The 16,283-nt window shown below is 53.2% G+C and overlaps 7 protein-coding genes across 7 annotated transcripts; 3 read left to right on the forward strand and 4 right to left on the reverse strand.

Annotated features, from left to right (window-relative positions):
* Positions 1 to 911: 911 nt before the first annotated feature.
* On the reverse strand, positions 912 to 2,645 carry BKA67DRAFT_543883 (glycoside hydrolase family 43 protein). Its single transcript, XM_046101219.1, has one exon. It carries the CDS (start codon positions 2,530 to 2,532, stop codon positions 922 to 924), a length of 1,611 nt encoding a protein of 536 aa, XP_045963350.1. The 5' UTR covers positions 2,533 to 2,645; the 3' UTR covers positions 912 to 921.
* A 448-nt stretch (positions 2,646 to 3,093) lies between these two features.
* Positions 3,094 to 4,021, reverse strand: BKA67DRAFT_543884 (uncharacterized protein). The gene has a single exon (XM_046101220.1). It carries the CDS (start codon positions 3,722 to 3,724, stop codon positions 3,437 to 3,439), a length of 288 nt encoding a protein of 95 aa, XP_045963351.1. The 5' UTR covers positions 3,725 to 4,021; the 3' UTR covers positions 3,094 to 3,436.
* A 305-nt stretch (positions 4,022 to 4,326) lies between these two features.
* On the forward strand, positions 4,327 to 5,566 carry BKA67DRAFT_8407 (HIT-like domain-containing protein). Its single transcript, XM_046109479.1, has 2 exons — positions 4,327 to 4,497; positions 4,577 to 5,566. Exons 1-2 carry the CDS (start codon positions 4,422 to 4,424, stop codon positions 5,491 to 5,493), a joined length of 993 nt encoding a protein of 330 aa, XP_045963352.1. The 5' UTR covers positions 4,327 to 4,421; the 3' UTR covers positions 5,494 to 5,566.
* A 73-nt stretch (positions 5,567 to 5,639) lies between these two features.
* Positions 5,640 to 6,335, reverse strand: BKA67DRAFT_652470 (uncharacterized protein; the record flags this gene model as incomplete). Its single annotated transcript, XM_046106174.1, has 1 exon — positions 5,640 to 6,335. The coding sequence occupies one exon, from the start codon at positions 6,333 to 6,335 to the stop codon at positions 5,640 to 5,642; it is 696 nt and encodes a 231-aa protein (XP_045963353.1).
* A 1,182-nt stretch (positions 6,336 to 7,517) lies between these two features.
* On the forward strand, positions 7,518 to 12,264 carry BKA67DRAFT_508487 (major facilitator superfamily domain-containing protein; the record flags this gene model as incomplete). Its single annotated transcript, XM_046097158.1, has 6 exons — positions 7,518 to 7,630; positions 7,877 to 9,259; positions 10,101 to 10,898; positions 10,978 to 11,260; positions 11,331 to 11,542; positions 11,625 to 12,264. The coding sequence occupies 6 exons, from the start codon at positions 7,518 to 7,520 to the stop codon at positions 12,262 to 12,264; spliced, it is 3,429 nt and encodes a 1,142-aa protein (XP_045963354.1).
* A 393-nt stretch (positions 12,265 to 12,657) lies between these two features.
* Positions 12,658 to 15,185, reverse strand: BKA67DRAFT_543890 (pre-mRNA-splicing factor cef-1). The gene has a single exon (XM_046101221.1). The coding sequence runs from the start codon at positions 15,073 to 15,075 to the stop codon at positions 12,760 to 12,762; it is 2,316 nt and encodes a 771-aa protein (XP_045963355.1). The 5' UTR covers positions 15,076 to 15,185; the 3' UTR covers positions 12,658 to 12,759.
* Positions 15,186 to 15,530: 345 nt separating this feature from the next.
* BKA67DRAFT_543891 (uncharacterized protein) lies at positions 15,531 to 15,843 on the forward strand. Its single transcript, XM_046101222.1, has one exon. The coding sequence runs from the start codon at positions 15,548 to 15,550 to the stop codon at positions 15,731 to 15,733; it is 186 nt and encodes a 61-aa protein (XP_045963356.1). The 5' UTR covers positions 15,531 to 15,547; the 3' UTR covers positions 15,734 to 15,843.
* The last annotated feature ends 440 nt before the right edge of the window (positions 15,844 to 16,283 follow it).

A 16,283-nucleotide genomic window follows, 5' to 3' on the forward strand; every position in this document is an offset into this window, starting at 1 on the left:
AGGTCTTGCGATGATGGTGAGCTGGAGGCCTGTCCCACGTGGGGTGGTATTGGGTGACTTAAATGCTGGTTGCCGTCATATAGACATCATCACAATCGGTGTGCCATACTCTTAAGTAGAACCTGGTAATACGAAACAGCCTCCAAGTTACAAGATATCCACTGTCTGGCAGACTCGCATAGATGTCCAGGTGTTCGCCCTCCATCGCTGGTTACATTAGTTGTCAATTAATACAGCTCATGATATAAGGGACTTTATGAGGTTACGTCCACTGAATATACCCAATATGGTAAGGGTATTTGGTCTCCACAAGCCGTCAGCAATAGGTGTTTCCTGGACCCCACAGGCCTTCGAACACCGTCCAGCTGTGTGAATAAGTAGTTGCTTTCCAGATGCGGTCCTCGTATGTTGGTTCTTCGACCTCGTCTTTTCAATCCTCATGCACCGGGTCTCATGCGCGAGCCGTATTGACTTGCACTAGGCCGATTGTATTTTGACAGAAACACCATCTCACATGTCGAGCGCTTGGTCATCTTCGAGAGAGTAATTTCTCGCATAGGCAGCACCCTCACAGGAGTTTGTTGCCAAGTCTTTTAGTATATGGAGTACAACCGTGCTATTCTGGGAAGTTAATAGTTACAATGCATCCAACTTCGAGCTTCACAGCTCAAAGGACTCACCGAACCGACCATGCATTTGATGGACAAACCCCATAAGAAATCACCAGTGCGAGTGTAGTGATAATAGCTCTGACGTGATGGGCTTTCTCCGGCTTTTGGCGGCGAGAATGCTAAGGATCGTCATGATAGCTATGAGCTTAGTCTTTACAAAAGTTTCGCGTCCCACTGGAATGTTGAAATGTACAAATATAATGCTGAACTCAGTCATATCTGACTTGATTAAGACTAGCTGGTGCTGCTATCAAATCTCGTATCTATCACTTTCGTGTTTCACAGGCCTGTACAAAAAGTAGTCGAAGTTCGCCTCTGCCGCCGTACCGTCGAGATCCGAACAAGCCACACCAACAAACGCGCCTGTGAAGCTTCCATGGGTTTGGTGACCACCACATTCGTCCGATACGATCGAGGCGTCAAACACAGGACCGATCTTCTTCAAGTCTTGGCCGTCCAATGCGTAGAAAAATTGCAACTCCTTACCACGGATCGTCAAGGCCAATTTTACCTTACCTTCACTAGATATCTGCACGGGTTCTGCAAGGGGCAGGTTCAGATTGCCCTCGGGCCACGACGCTTCCGAAGTAAGAATCAGCAGCTCGCGCTGGCCATCTGAGTCGGCCGTGACGGTGATGTAGAAGAAATTGTAGCGACAGTAATACGCCGTAAGCCCCGCGAACTGTCTTTCGTCCGTAGGCGAAAATTCGATGACCGTCTCGGCGTCGTAAGAGAAATGCGTCTGCCGGCGCGCGACCAGTGACTGCTCAAACCAGGAACCGATCGACTCTCGTCCGGTCAGTGCCAGTTTCCCATCCTGGAGTTTGAAGATGCGCTCGGGCTCGGGCGTCCTGAGCCATTGGAAATCTCGATGTAGTTCCGTCTCAAAGGTGTAGCGCTGCTCGGCCCAGTACTTCTCATCGTTCCTCGCCCCCGGCACATCGACACGCAGCGAGGGCACCGGCCCGTTCTTGACGTACAACCATTCGTCATCGCCCCAGTACGCCTCCTGGATCGCCGTCTCGCGCCCCAGCACACAGCGCCGAAACTGCGTGGTAGGCCGTCCGCTGAGATGCACCATATACGTTTTGCCATCCGGGGCATCCACGATGTCACCATGGCCAGCCCTCTGGATCGCCGCCCACGGCGTGTCCTTGGACGTGAGGATATGCTTCTGTGGATGGGTCTCGTACGGGCCCCAGATATCGCGAGACCGGGCCAGCGTGCACGCGTGTTCGTACCCCGTACCGCCCTCGGCCGTGAGGAGGTAGTACCAGCCGCCGCGTCGATAGAGGTGCGGGCCTTCGACGAGCCCCAGGTCCGTCCCAGGGTAGATGTTCCTCTTGGGTCCCACTAGGCTCCCCTTGGTAGGATCGAACTCCTGCAGCACGATGCCCGCGAACGCCCGGGGCCGCCGGCGGTGGTCCCAGAGCATGTTGACGAACCACTTGCGCCCGTCGTCGTGGAACAGGGACGGGTCGAATCCGGACGAGTTGACGTGTACGGGGTCGGACCAGGGCCCTTCGATGGTCGGCGCGTGCACGATGTAGTTGTGCGTGTCCTTGAAGGACCCGTCCTTGCGCTTCACGTCCGTGTAGACCAGCCAGAACCTGTCGCCGTCATGTGATAGGCATGGCGCCCAGACGCCACAGCTATCTGGGTTTCCGCGCATGTCCAGCTGGCTCTTTCGGTTCAGTGGGCGGACGAGTAACTCCCAGTTTGCTAGGTCTTTGGAGTGATGAATCTGTACGCCTGGAAACCACTCGAAGGTGGATGTCGCAATGTAGTAGTCATCTCCAACGCGAAGGATGGAAGGGTCCGGATTGAACCCAGGCAGGATCGGGTTTAGAACAGGCGGCATGATGAAAATAATGACGCCCTCAGATCATGTTCGGCAAGGATAGAGTATACGGCTTTAGAGTTGCATTTAGTCTACTAGTCTAGTCGAGTTATATAGTCAATGATAGCCACGAGGGGTAAGGCTTAATTAGTTCATGCAAGCAATTTAGCCGGGACGACTCAAAACTAGGATGTGTATCTCCACTACACCATCGCCAAGTTGGTGATGGATCTTATTCGGTAAAACATTGTATCGAGGGTCGGGGAAAAGGTATTAGATGAACAGACTCTCACTTGGACTCGTATGTTGACTGCTTATATACGAGGATAATACAATGGAGTATAAAACGAATAATACAAGATGAATGCCTAACTTCGCTGGGAAACAAAGCACTCATGAGGATATAAGATTCCGCCTACTTAGCAGCCATCCGTGCGACCACCGCGATTACGTAGTTCCTTTTGTCATGTTGCAGAAACGGGCTGTGATCACTGTTAGCCTCAATTGTCTCACAATTTTCCAGCTGCTCCGCCCAATCCTGGTGCGCCGCCGGAAAGATTGCTCGATCTTCGGTGCAGACGATGTAAGTCTTCAGAACCGTGATATTAGTGGCCACGAAATACACCGACGCAACCACACTCGCCGGGCTCTAGAGTCATCAGAGCCCGAGATAACATCTCGCATTCTATCTCTACCAGGTCGCTGTAGAAGGCACCTGCGGCCATCTCGTTACATTTAAGATGTTTTACCATTTGCCACGTGCAAGTCTATTACCTGTTTACTGAATAGGAGTCGGCTGCTTGCTCCTCTCCCATCAAGCGCAGTCGTCAGGCCCCAGGCCCCGTTTGGGTAATGAAAAAGCTGCGAGATAGATGATCAGCTTGATGCCTCCCTCCAGACCTGTTGTCTCGTGGTCTTCCACAGTTTAGCCAGCAGTAGCCGCACTGCCGGCGATGCCACGTTGGCTGTGGCAGACCAGAACGGACTCTCTCCCGGCATGGAGATGAGGGAGAGGGGTTTCATGGATCCGCTTCTCGTCGTCTACATACATGTTGTCGGCAATTGAGTTGTCTAGGCTAGTCCCGTGGCCGTCATGGGCGGGTGCAAGCACAACATATCCATCCCGACGCAGCTGCTCGATCGGTTTGCGGCAGAAGTGTGGTAGGTGGTAAGCGCCATGGACCAGCACCGAAACTAGCTTTTCTGAAGTCATGGTGAGAATCTGAGCATGTGAAGAAAGTTGTTCGGAGAGGTTGTCGCATGTTGCTCTGAACCACCTGCTATAGCAAGGTTACCTATGACGGCCCACAGTGTAGAGACTTTGAATAGGCGGGCCGGTTTATCACTGTTGGAATGTGGGATGCCTTTCTTGGACCACTATGATGTACGTTGCTGCGAACGGCCAAGTTACCAGACAGTAGTCTAAAGGTGTGGCCAGAATATCACTATATAACGAATGTTGTGTCACGCCGTCAATGCTGAGAGAGATCTGATAAGTTACAGACAGTTACAACTTGAAGGTATCTACAGAAGTGAATGTTCATATCATAGATGGACTCAGATACTGTCCCATACTGTAAGTTACCTTTCTACCCCAAGTTAGCAATTAAACTTAGGTTAGAAGCACTCCAGTGGACCCCTGGAAAATGTGCTAACCTCAGAGCGTCAGAGCGGGGGGTTTCCCGTCGTTCGTTCTTATTAACCATCCATCGGGCCTGAAATCGCGGGGCATTTAATCGCCGGACAATCGTGAACCACGTTTAGGGTCTTGGTCTTCGTAGAAGGAGGGCATGCACAAATTCTGGGTGCCGCAAATTGCAAAGTACCGTACAGACTCCAACGTACTGCTGCATACATTGTGTGACGGCTGCGCTTCCTTAAATCGGTAATCACACGACGGAGCTGGGAGAATGGCGGCCGACGAAGCCAAGCGCAACGCGGAAGCGCTGGTCCCCAAGTTTCAATTTGAGCGCGTTCTGAAGCAAGGTATGTTGATTGGGGAGACATGGCTGCGCAGAAGTCAGGCTGCTATGACTTGTCAAGTTCAAGACTAACACATGCAAAGACGAGGGAGGCCGCCGCATCCACCTCTACGGCCATGTCGAGAACCAACCCGCCCTCCTCGTCCTCGAACGAGCGCCCTTCCCCGACGCGCCAGAATACCTCTCTGCCCTCCCAGCCAACCTGCGAAGTCTGACGAACCTGGGAAACAACGACATATACTCCTGGTTCCTGGGCAGTGGCGGTCCAGTGCTCCAGGAGGACGGGAGGGACAAGTTTGCAGATTACAAGATCGACCTGGTCTGCCCTTGCACGGACAAGCACATCAAGAAGCACTCGAAACAAGGCCACCGACTGGTGACCGAAACGCCAGAGATATATCGGGACAAGGTACGGCCATACATGCAGACCAACAGGGACGAGGGTCGCTTGAACTGGGTCTACAACATCATCGAGGGGCGGAAGGAGGCGGAGGATGTCATATATCGGACACCCCTAGGTCGCGACGGGGACGAGGGCTTCCTCATGCTGCCAAACTTGCACTGGGACCGCGAAACCATCGAGGCGCTCCATTTACTAGGCATCGTCGAGAGGCGCGACTTGTGGAGTTTAAGGGACCTGAAGAAGAAACACATACAATGGCTCAAGCACATGAGGGCCAAGATGATCGATGCAACTGTGCAAAAATACCCGCAGATCGAGCAGGACCAGCTCAAGCTCTTCTTCCACTACCAACCCACCTACTTCCACCTCCACATACATGTAGTCCACGTCAATCTGGAGGGCACGTCGACGCAGTCAGTGGGCAAGGCGATCGACCTGGACAGCGTCGTCGAGCAGCTGGAGATGATGCACGGTGACGACGAGACGGGCATGGACACGATATCGCTCGGGTATACAGTCGGAGAGGAGTCGGAGTTGTGGACGGATATATTCGAACCTCTCAAGAAGAGCGTCCGTACAGCTTCTCCACAGCAATGACAAGATCGCTAACGCCGGCGCCATTCGGGCAGTCCTTCCATTCCCCGTTGTCCCTGATGCAATAGATCTCCTCGTTGAGTCGGACCGTGCAACTCTTGGTGACTCCAGCCTGCAGCAGCACGCATTAGTAAGAATGACACGCATGATTAGAAGACCCGGAACCAGTCGCGGAGATGACATACGCTACTTGACCTCTTGACGCTGTTCCTGAGTAATGAAACGCCGAAGCCACCGTCATCCTTGGTGGCGCAGTCGTTCAACTGTTCAAAGTCGACCGCATGCTCGAGGGCGCAGTCCTCCACCAGCTCGCGCTGTGGGATCTCCTTGTAGTCCCTCGTCAAGCACATGACGAATCCGAGGTAGATCTTCGGGTCCGGATACAAGTGTGCGGCGCACAGCTCGAGGATGTTGCCCATGCACTCGTTAGGCCCATGCTTGCAGGCGACGCCGTCGTTGGAGTCGGTCGGTGTGCCGATGTAGGAGAGCGTGAAGTTGACCTTGGTGTTGACGCGCATCATGGTCGGGAGGACCAGATCCCTGAGGCAGTCCCTCGCATCGGGGCATTTGCTCATGATGTGCGCCTCGAGGGGGACGAGCGCTTTCGTTGCCGACCAGGTCGAGCCGCCGCGGGTGTCTCTCGAGACATCGTCGTCGCTGTCAGCTGCCCTCGAAGGTGCCCATTGGCTTGCATAGCTACGGGCTGCGCGCAGCTTGCAGAATAGGAACAGTGTGACCGCGACGAGGGCGACAGTCAGGAGCGGCCTGTTTCGTCGATAGGATCGGATCGTGCTTCTGACAGGGCGCTTCTCGTCCATGATGGGAAGGCTGATTTGGCCAGCCATGGCAGTACGGGCCGAGGTTACGATGTACGATCGAGTGATGGTTTGGTTATAGGCTAATAAAACTAATCGTAGAGCTTTACTTTGACTGCAGGTGGTGACGGCTCAGTCGCGCATAGCATGGTATATTGCGGAAACAATAGCAACAACCAAGGAGCGGAGCGTCTTGATTACGGATACAGAGACTAGCTTCGGAGATGCAGTGGAAGACACCCTTCTGACTTCTGAACTGGGGGGGTTGGCCCGGAACCGAGGGCGCTCATAGGGACATGTCGCAATTTCAAATTTACATCGGTCACAGCCATTTTTAGATCCGATGTCGACGGTACTGTACGGATCCGTAATGATTGGTGCTTCTGCTCTATAATGATAATCAAAATGCAGGTTACTTCGTCACCTGAATAACGCACCCTTGATCCAAATCGGAAAATAATAGGGCGTGGTCAGATTGCGTTTTTAGGCGGCATATGGCACGCTATTGGGCCGTGATAGGATGGGTCTTCCAAGACCAGGAGAACGACCGACAAACTTGGCCAAATATGAAGCTTATGTATTCACTGCAGCTGAGATGACAACAGCCTCCTGCAACTAGAGACCAATATTCTCTGTTGACCTGATCCGCAGCCAACGCTGACTGAGAACTGATCCTTCCGTCACGGGAATATCCCAAATATAATCAACCGACTCATCCATTCGTGTCATCGCCCGCAAGAACCTGGAGGCCTGTGATTAAATACTGGGGAATGTCGCGGCCCTTCTCTGCCTTTAAGTGCCCATTGCAACGTTTCTCTCCAGCACAGGAACAACCGAAGACTTCTTCGATGCTACATCAAGAGCGGCACTTCCTCCACATTTTCACTCTTTGCGAACAACACCTGTAAATGGTGACAAAGCGAGGTCGGAATACTGTATTAAATCTAAACAAAAATCCTTCCTCCTCTTCATCTTCTGCTCCTTCTTTTCTCTTGGAGACAGCTGGCCGAACCTGCGTTTTCGTTCTCCCAATCGTGTGAACCAACTCTCGAAGAACCCGCTTCTCGGCAACTCTTTCCTCTTAGTGCTAGGTGCTAAATACACCCTGTAATTGTCGAGAACTCGGCTCGGCTGCGTTGGTATGCATCCTGCGGGTGCCAGTCCATTCTCTCGTTTTCAGCAACACCTGCAACTTACCCCACCAAAGCCATGATGGACATCAAGGACTTCCTGCGGCCGCTGCGTATGGACGTGGCTACTGTCCAACAACTGTCGCACGAGTTTTACCAAAACTTTGAATATCTCGCCGCTGAATCCCTGGACCAGTTCCTCCCGACTCCTATCACGGAGAGTATCCTTCGACCGACTGCTGGCAGTGAGAAGGGCAAGTAAGTTGTCCCCCCCCCCCCCCCCCCCCCCCCCCCCCCCCCCTCGTTGCTATCAAAACCACTATATTGCCACTTTTGCAATGTTTATTAACGGCTGCTGACACATACAGATATCTCGCAATTGATATGTGGGTCTGTCCTCGTGAACACGACTATCGATACCAGGCACTAACCGTCTCGCAGTGGTGGTACTAATCTCAGAGTTGGCTTTATCGAACTTCTGGGCAACGACAAGAACGTTGTTCTCCATGACACCGGCAGCCCGAATGGGGTGAACGGCAAAGTCGGCGGCCAACAGGACAGCCACGTCGAGTCGCCGAGACTCCGCAGAGTTTTGGAAAAATCATGGCCCATTCTTGAGCACCTCAAGAACGAAAAGGCCGACGCGCTTTTCCAATGGATAGGCGTCCGCATCGCAGAAGTAGTACGTGCAGGATGCGAGCATTATGGCCTCCCTCACGACGAAGCTCTGCCTCTAGGAGTTACTTTCAGCTTCCCCATGGTCCAACAAACTCTTTCAGAAGCGAGACTCATGTCCATGGGGAAAGGCTTCCAGATCAATTCGGAGCTTGACCTCGGTACTCGTTTGTCTGTGGGCTACGCTCAAGTGACTAAAGGCTTGAACTTGCCACCAATCAAGATCGTAGCTATTGCCAATGATTCGGTTGCTACCTTGGTTTCTTTTATTTACCAGGCTCAAGAAAGTGCTAGGCGAAAAGCATCGATGGGCTTGATCTGCGGCACTGGATGCAATGCGACAATACCTTTACGCAAGGATACACTACATCCTGGAAAAGTACCAGCAAAGGTTGGAGTAAGATCTGGCGACGACAACGAGTACGTCAAGGTGGCCGTCAACACGGAATGGACTATCAACGGCACGGCACCCGCTTTATATAAGTTCGGCCTCGTGAGTACCTGGGATAAGAGGCTCGACGCCGAAGGCGACAAGCCAGGTTTCCAGCCTTTGGAATACATGACATCGGGCAGATATCTCGGAGAACTTGCTCGACTAGTACTTCTGGATTACCTACACAGCCAGCATGGCCATGATCTAGAAGCCCTTCCGGCGCGGTTACTACAGCGGTTTAGTTTAACAACTACGTTTTTAAGCCACTTCAAGCCTCTTCACGCAGTGAACCTCCTGCAAAAGCTCCAAGCAGAATTTCCCGCACCAACAGCCGGTTTTCAGTGGACGGAGGACATCGCACTGGCTCTGTACCATATTGCGAAAGCTATCGAGGTCCGGGGAGCAGGTATCATCGCTGCTGCAACCATGGGTCTTCTTGCCTGTGCTGGGGATTTGCCTCTCAAGCGACCCCTTGAGGACACAACAAATGTGTCGAAGCAAGAGCCCGAGCGCGGCGCCCCGGTTGAACTTGTAGTCGGTTACACTGGAGGATGCATTGTCCACTTCCAGGACTACTTGGTAGATTGTCAGGAATTTCTGGACCAGGCGGTCAAGGCAGAATTTGGGGCTTCATCTCCTGTGCGAGTTGTGTTGGATGCCTGCCATGATAGCGGCATCACGGGCGCGGGCGTCTTGGCCGGTTCTGCACTGGCGAGGTCGGCTGTTGGAGCTTAATCCAGACTCTGGGTATAGGCAGATTAGCGGGCTGTAGTGCAAGTTGGAGTTCAAGGCAACGCTAGCCGTGGCCTATATCTTTGCATTCGGACATCATTGTGCTTGATCGTTCCTTAGACATGGGAGGGCTATAAATTCTTTTTTATTGTTTGTCTTTATTGGTCATGTGCGCTGGAGTGCGCGAGAGCAAGCATTTACATGGGAGCGAGCATGGACGGTTATGTGTTTGAGCAAATGGAATTTGGGGTGCATTAATCACGCGAGCATGGTCAGGTAGGCGCTGATCTAAGGAATCCAGGTTCTACTTAGTTAACCTAGTCGGAGACAGAGATCTGCTATGAATAATACAAATCCCCCAATACTCAAACAAGGTTGATTATTGTCAAAGCTGTGATTGCGCCATATCACGAGATGCAAGATGCTGGCACAGCGCCTTCTACTGGCCGGTTTTGCTTGGCCTGCGCCCCGGTTTTCGGGGGGCGGTGGCCGGCCCATTCTACACTTGAAAAGATGGGCCTCCCATTGGCATGGGTTCGTTAGAGCAGCGGTAACATCTTATTGAAATGCAATTTTCATGTTCTGTCGTGGGTCATGGGTCAATAAATAAAGCATATCTCAATGCAACAAGTCCAAACTTCAAACCAACCGGTAAAGTTGAGACAAAGGCCAGCTGGGGGACAACCGAATCCGGCGAAAAGCGCTCCGGGCCCCTCATTTCAGTTCCATTAGTCTTTATACTTTAGATACCGCCACGGTATAATCGACCGTAACTGGCTTTAGTAGTCTTCTTTGTCGTGACAGCCACTGAAACTCTATTGGGAGGACCATGGGTGGCCAGTCGGGGACAAGTCATTCGGGCAAGCATGGCGCCGACGCTGCACACGAGCGTACGGCTCTGCTTGGTGCACAACCACAACGACATGCAGGTCGTCAAAGTCGGTCGCTGAGCAGGTCGCCCGGCGGCTACCACTATGATACGGAAGAAGATGAGCTCGACGAACGCGAGTCGGAGCTGCTGCTCGCACGCACGGCGTCCATATCCAGTGCCGGCCTGGCCCCGGAGACTCCCGAGGGTGCGATGTTCCAGCATCGCCAGCGCAGGATGAGCACCACAGCGCCGGAATCTCCCCTGTCGGAGGAGAGCGTAGACATAGACTACGACGCCGAGGCCGCGGAAGCTTCAGGAGCAGCAGCAACACCGCTGCTCAGAGGCAAGCTCCAGAGCGAGTACCTGATCAGCACCGACTACCGGCGCTTCGTGGTCATCTTCCTGAGCATCATGCTGGGCAACTTCGTCGCCATCTTCGACGGCACTATCATGGCCTCCTCCCACCCCGTCATCACCTCGTACTTCCACTCCTCCAACAGCGCGTCGTGGCTGTCCACAGCGTTCCTACTCACCAGCACCGCCTTCCAGCCCCTGCTGGGCCGCCTGAGCGACTCCTTTGGTAGGAAGCCGCTCTATGTCGCCACCATGGCCATCTTTGCCGCCGCCACGGCGTGGTGCGGCCTCGCGGATAGTATGGAGACTTTCATTCTGGCCCGGGCTGTTTGTGGCCTTGGCGCTGGTGGTATGATGGCGCTGGGGACTATTATCATTAGTGATTTAGTACCCATTGAGTAAGTCAACCATGACCGTCTGGGTCTCGATATCACATTTGGGGCAATGCACGAGAACCCAAGCTAAACTAAATTCCAGACGCCGGGGAACATATCAAAGTTACGTCAACGTTGTCTATGGGCTCGGTTCCGCCGCCGGAGCGGCACTTGGCGGCCTCATGGCCGATACGCTGGGATGGAGATGGGAGTTCGGAGTGCAAGTCCCGGCAATTATATTGTGCCTCGTTGCCGCGATCGCCTTGATACCAGCAGATATCGGTCTGCTGGGAAAGAGAGATACGTTCATGGAAGCGATGCGGGCCTTTGACTTCAAGGGATCCATCCTCCTAACCACATCTACGACATTTCTTATCTTGGGCCTGGTAAGCTTCATTTTCTAAACGACTCGATATACATATGTATATATAAGACATGTACTGACACTACCTGCAGAATCTCGGCGGAAACATTCTCCCATGGTCGCATCCTTTCGTCATCGCGTCTCTGATCATCTTCATCATCTGCTTCCCAGCCTGTCTCTGGGCCGAATCGAGGGCCAAGCTCCCAATCATGCCACTGGACCTTCTACGCAGCGCGCCGCGGGCCAACATGATCTTCTCCAACTTCCTCGGATCGTTCCTGCTCAACGCCATCCTCTTCAACGTGTAAGCTTCTTGGATCATGTGACTTGCACACGCTTTCTACGCGGTATGCGACAATTAACTGACTATCATCACTTCTCCTTAGACCACTCTACTTCCAAGCCGTACTACTCACGAGCGCAACCGAGTCCGGCGTCCGGCTCATCGTGCCCCAGCTGACGGCGGCGGCCGTGGGGACGCTGACGGGGGTGCTGATAACCTGGACGCGGCGGCTCAAGTGGCCGCTGGTCATGGGCACGGGCATGACGCTGCTGGGGACGGTGGTACTGAGCCTGATGCGACGGGGTTGGCCGGCGTGGGCGTACCTGGCGTGCCTGGTGCCGGGGGCGCTGGGGCAGGGGTTCCACTTCCCGGGGACGTTCCTGGCGGTGCTGGGGGTGAGTGGGCAGAGGGAGCAGGCGGTGGTGTCGAGCACGCTGGTGCTGTGGCGGGCGCTGGGCTCGGTGCTGGGCGTCGCCTGCTCCAGCCTGATCCTGCAGAACTCGCTGCTGGTGTTCCTGGACCGCCACATCACCGGCGAGGCCGCCTGGAAGGCCGAGGTCATCGCGCGGGTCCGCGAGAGCGTCGAGGAGGTCGCCAGGCTCGAGGGCGACGTCCTCGAGCAGGTCGTGCGCAGCTACGAGGCCGCCATCCGGGCCACGTTCTTGTGTTGTGTGGGGTTGGCGCTGCTAAGTGTGGTTCTAATCTTGCCGATTCGGATGCCGAGGCTGGGCGCGAGGAAATAGAGATATCTGTGACAAGGCACAGCGTTTGGACATCGCCTATATGGTCTGTATAATGCCATGTCCTACAGGGGAGTCACCCCGCGCAAAGGAATGAGAAGGATGACCAGAATATACGGCCGGACTGATATAGGTCTTAACAGCTGGTTTGTGTAAATATTGTTTTACTAGCATTATCATGGCGTTAGTGACGGGGTTTCAAAAATTGTATAGACTGACGCCTTTGACTGGATTTGGCATTGCTGCTTTTCCTTGTTTCCCCGTGCGCGATGATTATCAGCCACTCCTCGAATATATTTAATATATTAGCCTTCGTAGCACGAACTATAAGCACTGTGCATTCAAAAGTTCCACCACCTCAGGTAGTCACACATGAGACGAAAGGACACCCGTGGCTGATCATTAATCCGCTTCATTGGTATCGGCCTATTTGGTATACAATTTTTCCATAAGAATACATGGCTGCCATCTCTATCAACACGAATATTATACTTAAGCTCAATGATATCCGTTGACTCCGCTAACTGTGTCGAGCTCCTCCCTAGTTTCTTTGTACATGTCTTGGGCCTCACGTTCCCTTCTGCTGACAAATGCGACTTCTTCCCGTAGAGCTGTTAGGCGGCTCTTGACAGCAATCTCTTCCGAGATGCTCAAAGCTTGGAACCCACTCAACGCGGCTCTGGCTTTATCTAGTGCTTCCGCAGCTTCGCCCGTTTTGTTTCGTAAGATCTTCGCCCTGTTTTGGTATCCTCCCAAGTGCACTGTTAGTCTCTTTTCGAGCTTGGCACATTTCTCAACAGTTGACATGGTGGAAGCTTGCACAGACTCGAATGCGTTTTGCATAGCAGTAGCCTGTTCTTCCTCTTCGTCATCCGCATAGCAGCCGAGGCCGAGAAGTATGGCGTTACTATTCTCGCGTTCGAAGACAGCCGCGACATCATCTGGCTTAGGCTTATCCTTGACTTCCACGAGCAGCTGGAGACGGGCTTCCGCCAAAGCAGCATCATCCAGTTGGGCAAGTCGAACAGGCTTGCCTCTTAGCCTCAGCCCGGGAACTGGATACTTCACCGCATCGTTCGCGATAAGAAGAGCTGCCTCTCTAGCAATCAGCGCTTCGATCGGATCCTCTACTGCAGCAGCTTCTCTCAGCAATGCATCTATATCCACAGCATCTGGCCGCGGTAGTTCTTTCTGCATAACTTGTGTCCGACGCTTGCGCTCCAGAGCCTCTTGAGCTTCGCGAATCGCCCTCTCGCGACGATCCCTCTCTTCCGCGTCTTCCTCAAGTTCCTCTGCAACCACTACTTCCATTTCATCCTCGGGGGCCTCGAGCTCCCAATCGCTTTCCTTGGGCTTGGGTAGCGATGAAAGACCTTGCCTGAGTCGCATTTGCATCCCCTTTTCTGATCCAGGTATCAATGACATGTCTCCATTCGCATTCAAAGCCAAACCATCCCGTGGTGTTCTTAAAGGTGTCTGGCCGACTCTCCCTGGCGTGGCGCCGATGCCAGCCGCTCCATTCCGAAGAGGTGTTGCCAGTGGGTTAGGAGTTGAGACGACTTGTCTACGAGGAGTGACTCCATCAAAGCCAGTTGAAGCAGAACCTTCTTGCAAGTCGGCATTCTCTCCTCCCAAAAGTGCTGACTGGTTGTTCGTCAGGGCCTTTATGTTTCGGATTTCGTTTGCGATGTGGTCTTCCTGTGCTGGTGCCATGGGTGTTCGGATAGGCGTTTGAGAAGGTATGTTTGAATATTGGTTGACGAGTCCCCTCGTCGCATCGTTTTCACTGGCCTGCGCAAGCAAGGTGGCGCGCTCACCCATCCTGCCCATTTTGACAATTTCCTCGAGCTCGCCTTCGCCGACCTGAGCTGCTGGGAGATTCATGGGCCGTCTTTTGCTGGCTTGCTCTGCCTCGCGGATCTTCTGCTCCCGGCCAGCCTTCAGAGCAGCCTGCATAGATGCCGAGCTACCATCCTTATCGTTCTTGCGCTTCTTCCTGTCGCCATCTTCGTCCTGTTCGCCTTTGCGCTTGTTGGCAAGCTGCTGCTTTCGAGGGTCAAAAGCTGCACGTTCCCTCTCGTTCAAGTTCTGTTCTTGGGTGGTGTCGTAGAAACCAACCGCAGGTGCCTTCTCGAATGGGATGTCGGCATTATAGTCCATCTGACCCTTCTTTCGGGTGACGACCTTGATGTTGATGCCGGCTGTCTTCAGCTCGCGGCGCTTCTGTAGTGTTGCCAAACGCCTCGACTCCTCTTGCTGGCGTTCTCTAGCCTTCCTCTTGGCCTTCTTTCCCTGTGTGTTTGCGAGACGGGCTCGGGCCTCGCTGAGCATCTCCTTCTCATCCTCGTCGAGATCGATTGTATCAGGCTTGGCGGGCTTGCTCTCGGGTGTAGGGTCGACTTCGCCAGGACGCAACTTCCGGACGTCGTCGGCGGTGGGTGCTTGTGTTTCGCCGCCGTCTGGGCCGGCCAGACCGAGCGACCCGGCTTCGCGCTGCTCAGCTTCGTCGAGCAGTTTTTGATAGCGCTCGAGACACTGGTTTGCGGTGCGACCGACCAGAGGGGCGATGGTACGCCATTGGGTGGGCATCAACTTGGCCAGGTGCAAAAGCTTCTCGTCCTCCTCCTTGCTCCACTCTATCTTCTTGATGCTCGGGTCAAGCCACTCGTTCCATCGGGCCTTGCATTGCTTCGGTGTCTTGCGCTGCAGCAGCGACGACACGCGGGCCCATTGATGCAATCCATACTTGGACACGGAGGCCTTGAGGATCTCATCCTCAGCGTTGGTCCAAACTCCTCCCTTGACGACCGGCATCTTGAACTGGGCTGGGGAAGAGTCTACGGGCAGGTGCGAGTTTGTCGTCGCTAGTTGAAACAAATTGTTATCAATCCAGTTTTCTTGCGTACCTAGAGCTTGGATGATGAAAGCTGCAGAACCAGGCCACGGGCGCGGGCGCAGGCGCAGGCGCGTTTTTGTGGCGGTGCACTAAGCAATCGAATCGTGGCTGGCCAAATCGCTTGCTTTCACTCAGCACTACCAAGTAACTCAACAATCTTCCACCGATATACCACAGTTATATAGAATAAACTCAAATCCACCAGATTTAGTACGCCCTGTTAAGAAGAAGCCATCAATTTCATATGGGATAAGATGGATTATCGTAGTGAGGTCGGTGAACGCTTGAGTCTATTCGAAGTGGTAAACTTTTTGTATCGACGGTAATTAGTCTTCACGCCAAAAGTGGGCCACCCAATGCTGCCCGCCGCCTGCCCCATCTCCCAAGAACATGTTTGATTCATATCCACGAACCATCTGTGATTATATTTCTAGTCTTACCCATTCGTCGACTAATCTGCTGTGTACTTGGCTTTGCCACCAAACTTCGAGCACTTGCAGACATGAATCGCAAATGAAATCCCACATATCGTCCAGAACACTATTCCTTGTCCACCAAATGATCTTACAGCAATAACCGTTTGCCTAGGACATGCAGGTGCTACAGTATGGTTAGGCCAAGGGCATCACGATAGCCGGTGGGTGGCCACCGATAGCCACTGGGCTATCGTTGTGGACCATTGCCCAACCCCATGAATATTGGAAGCCCATAGGCTATCGTTAGACTTAATGGAACCATGCCTCTTCTCAATTACACATACAATGCAATACCATAATGCTTTAGTTACTACTGCTCTATCATTAGGAGGGCCTTAAAATTTTTTTTTTTACCAACAAAAGTCTGCCTCGGGCCTGGATTGAGTTGTTAGCACCTCCCTCATCTCCGAACTTCGTGGCCAAGAATCCTGCTCATAACCATTGACGAATCCGGCCATAAAGCATAGCGTCACACCTTTCCATCAATAATCTTGTCGGAAGATCAAACTCAAAAGCCCTCAACCATATCACCACACTGGACCTTTTTCCCTTTCCTTCCATCCTCCGTGGTGAGGGCCCGCTGACATGGCGCCTTCGCTTCCCTTGAGTCAACTGCAAGTCACACAACTAGCATTCTCTTCATCTTGGAT

Source organism: Truncatella angustata, assembly GCF_020726525.1.
Source record: "Truncatella angustata strain MPI-SDFR-AT-0073 chromosome Unknown BKA67scaffold_1, whole genome shotgun sequence".
NCBI classification, from domain to species: Eukaryota; Fungi; Ascomycota; class Sordariomycetes; order Amphisphaeriales; family Sporocadaceae; genus Truncatella; species Truncatella angustata.

Excerpts from the sequence above, each read along its gene's own strand:
- BKA67DRAFT_8407 (XM_046109479.1), top strand. The coding sequence starts at position 4,422 with ATGGCGGCCGACGAAGCCAAGCGCAACGCGGAAGCGCTGGTCCCCAAG. Across the intron at positions 4,498-4,576 it reads TGAGCGCGTTCTGAAGCAAG|ACGAGGGAGGCCGCCGCATC; the intron begins GTATGTTGATTG and ends ACACATGCAAAG.
- BKA67DRAFT_543883 (XM_046101219.1), bottom strand. The coding sequence starts at position 2,532 with ATGCCGCCTGTTCTAAACCCGATCCTGCCTGGGTTCAATCCGGACCCT.
- BKA67DRAFT_543891 (XM_046101222.1), top strand. The coding sequence starts at position 15,548 with ATGTTTGATTCATATCCACGAACCATCTGTGATTATATTTCTAGTCTT.
- BKA67DRAFT_543890 (XM_046101221.1), bottom strand. The coding sequence starts at position 15,075 with ATGCCGGTCGTCAAGGGAGGAGTTTGGACCAACGCTGAGGATGAGATC.
- BKA67DRAFT_543884 (XM_046101220.1), bottom strand. The coding sequence starts at position 3,724 with ATGACTTCAGAAAAGCTAGTTTCGGTGCTGGTCCATGGCGCTTACCAC.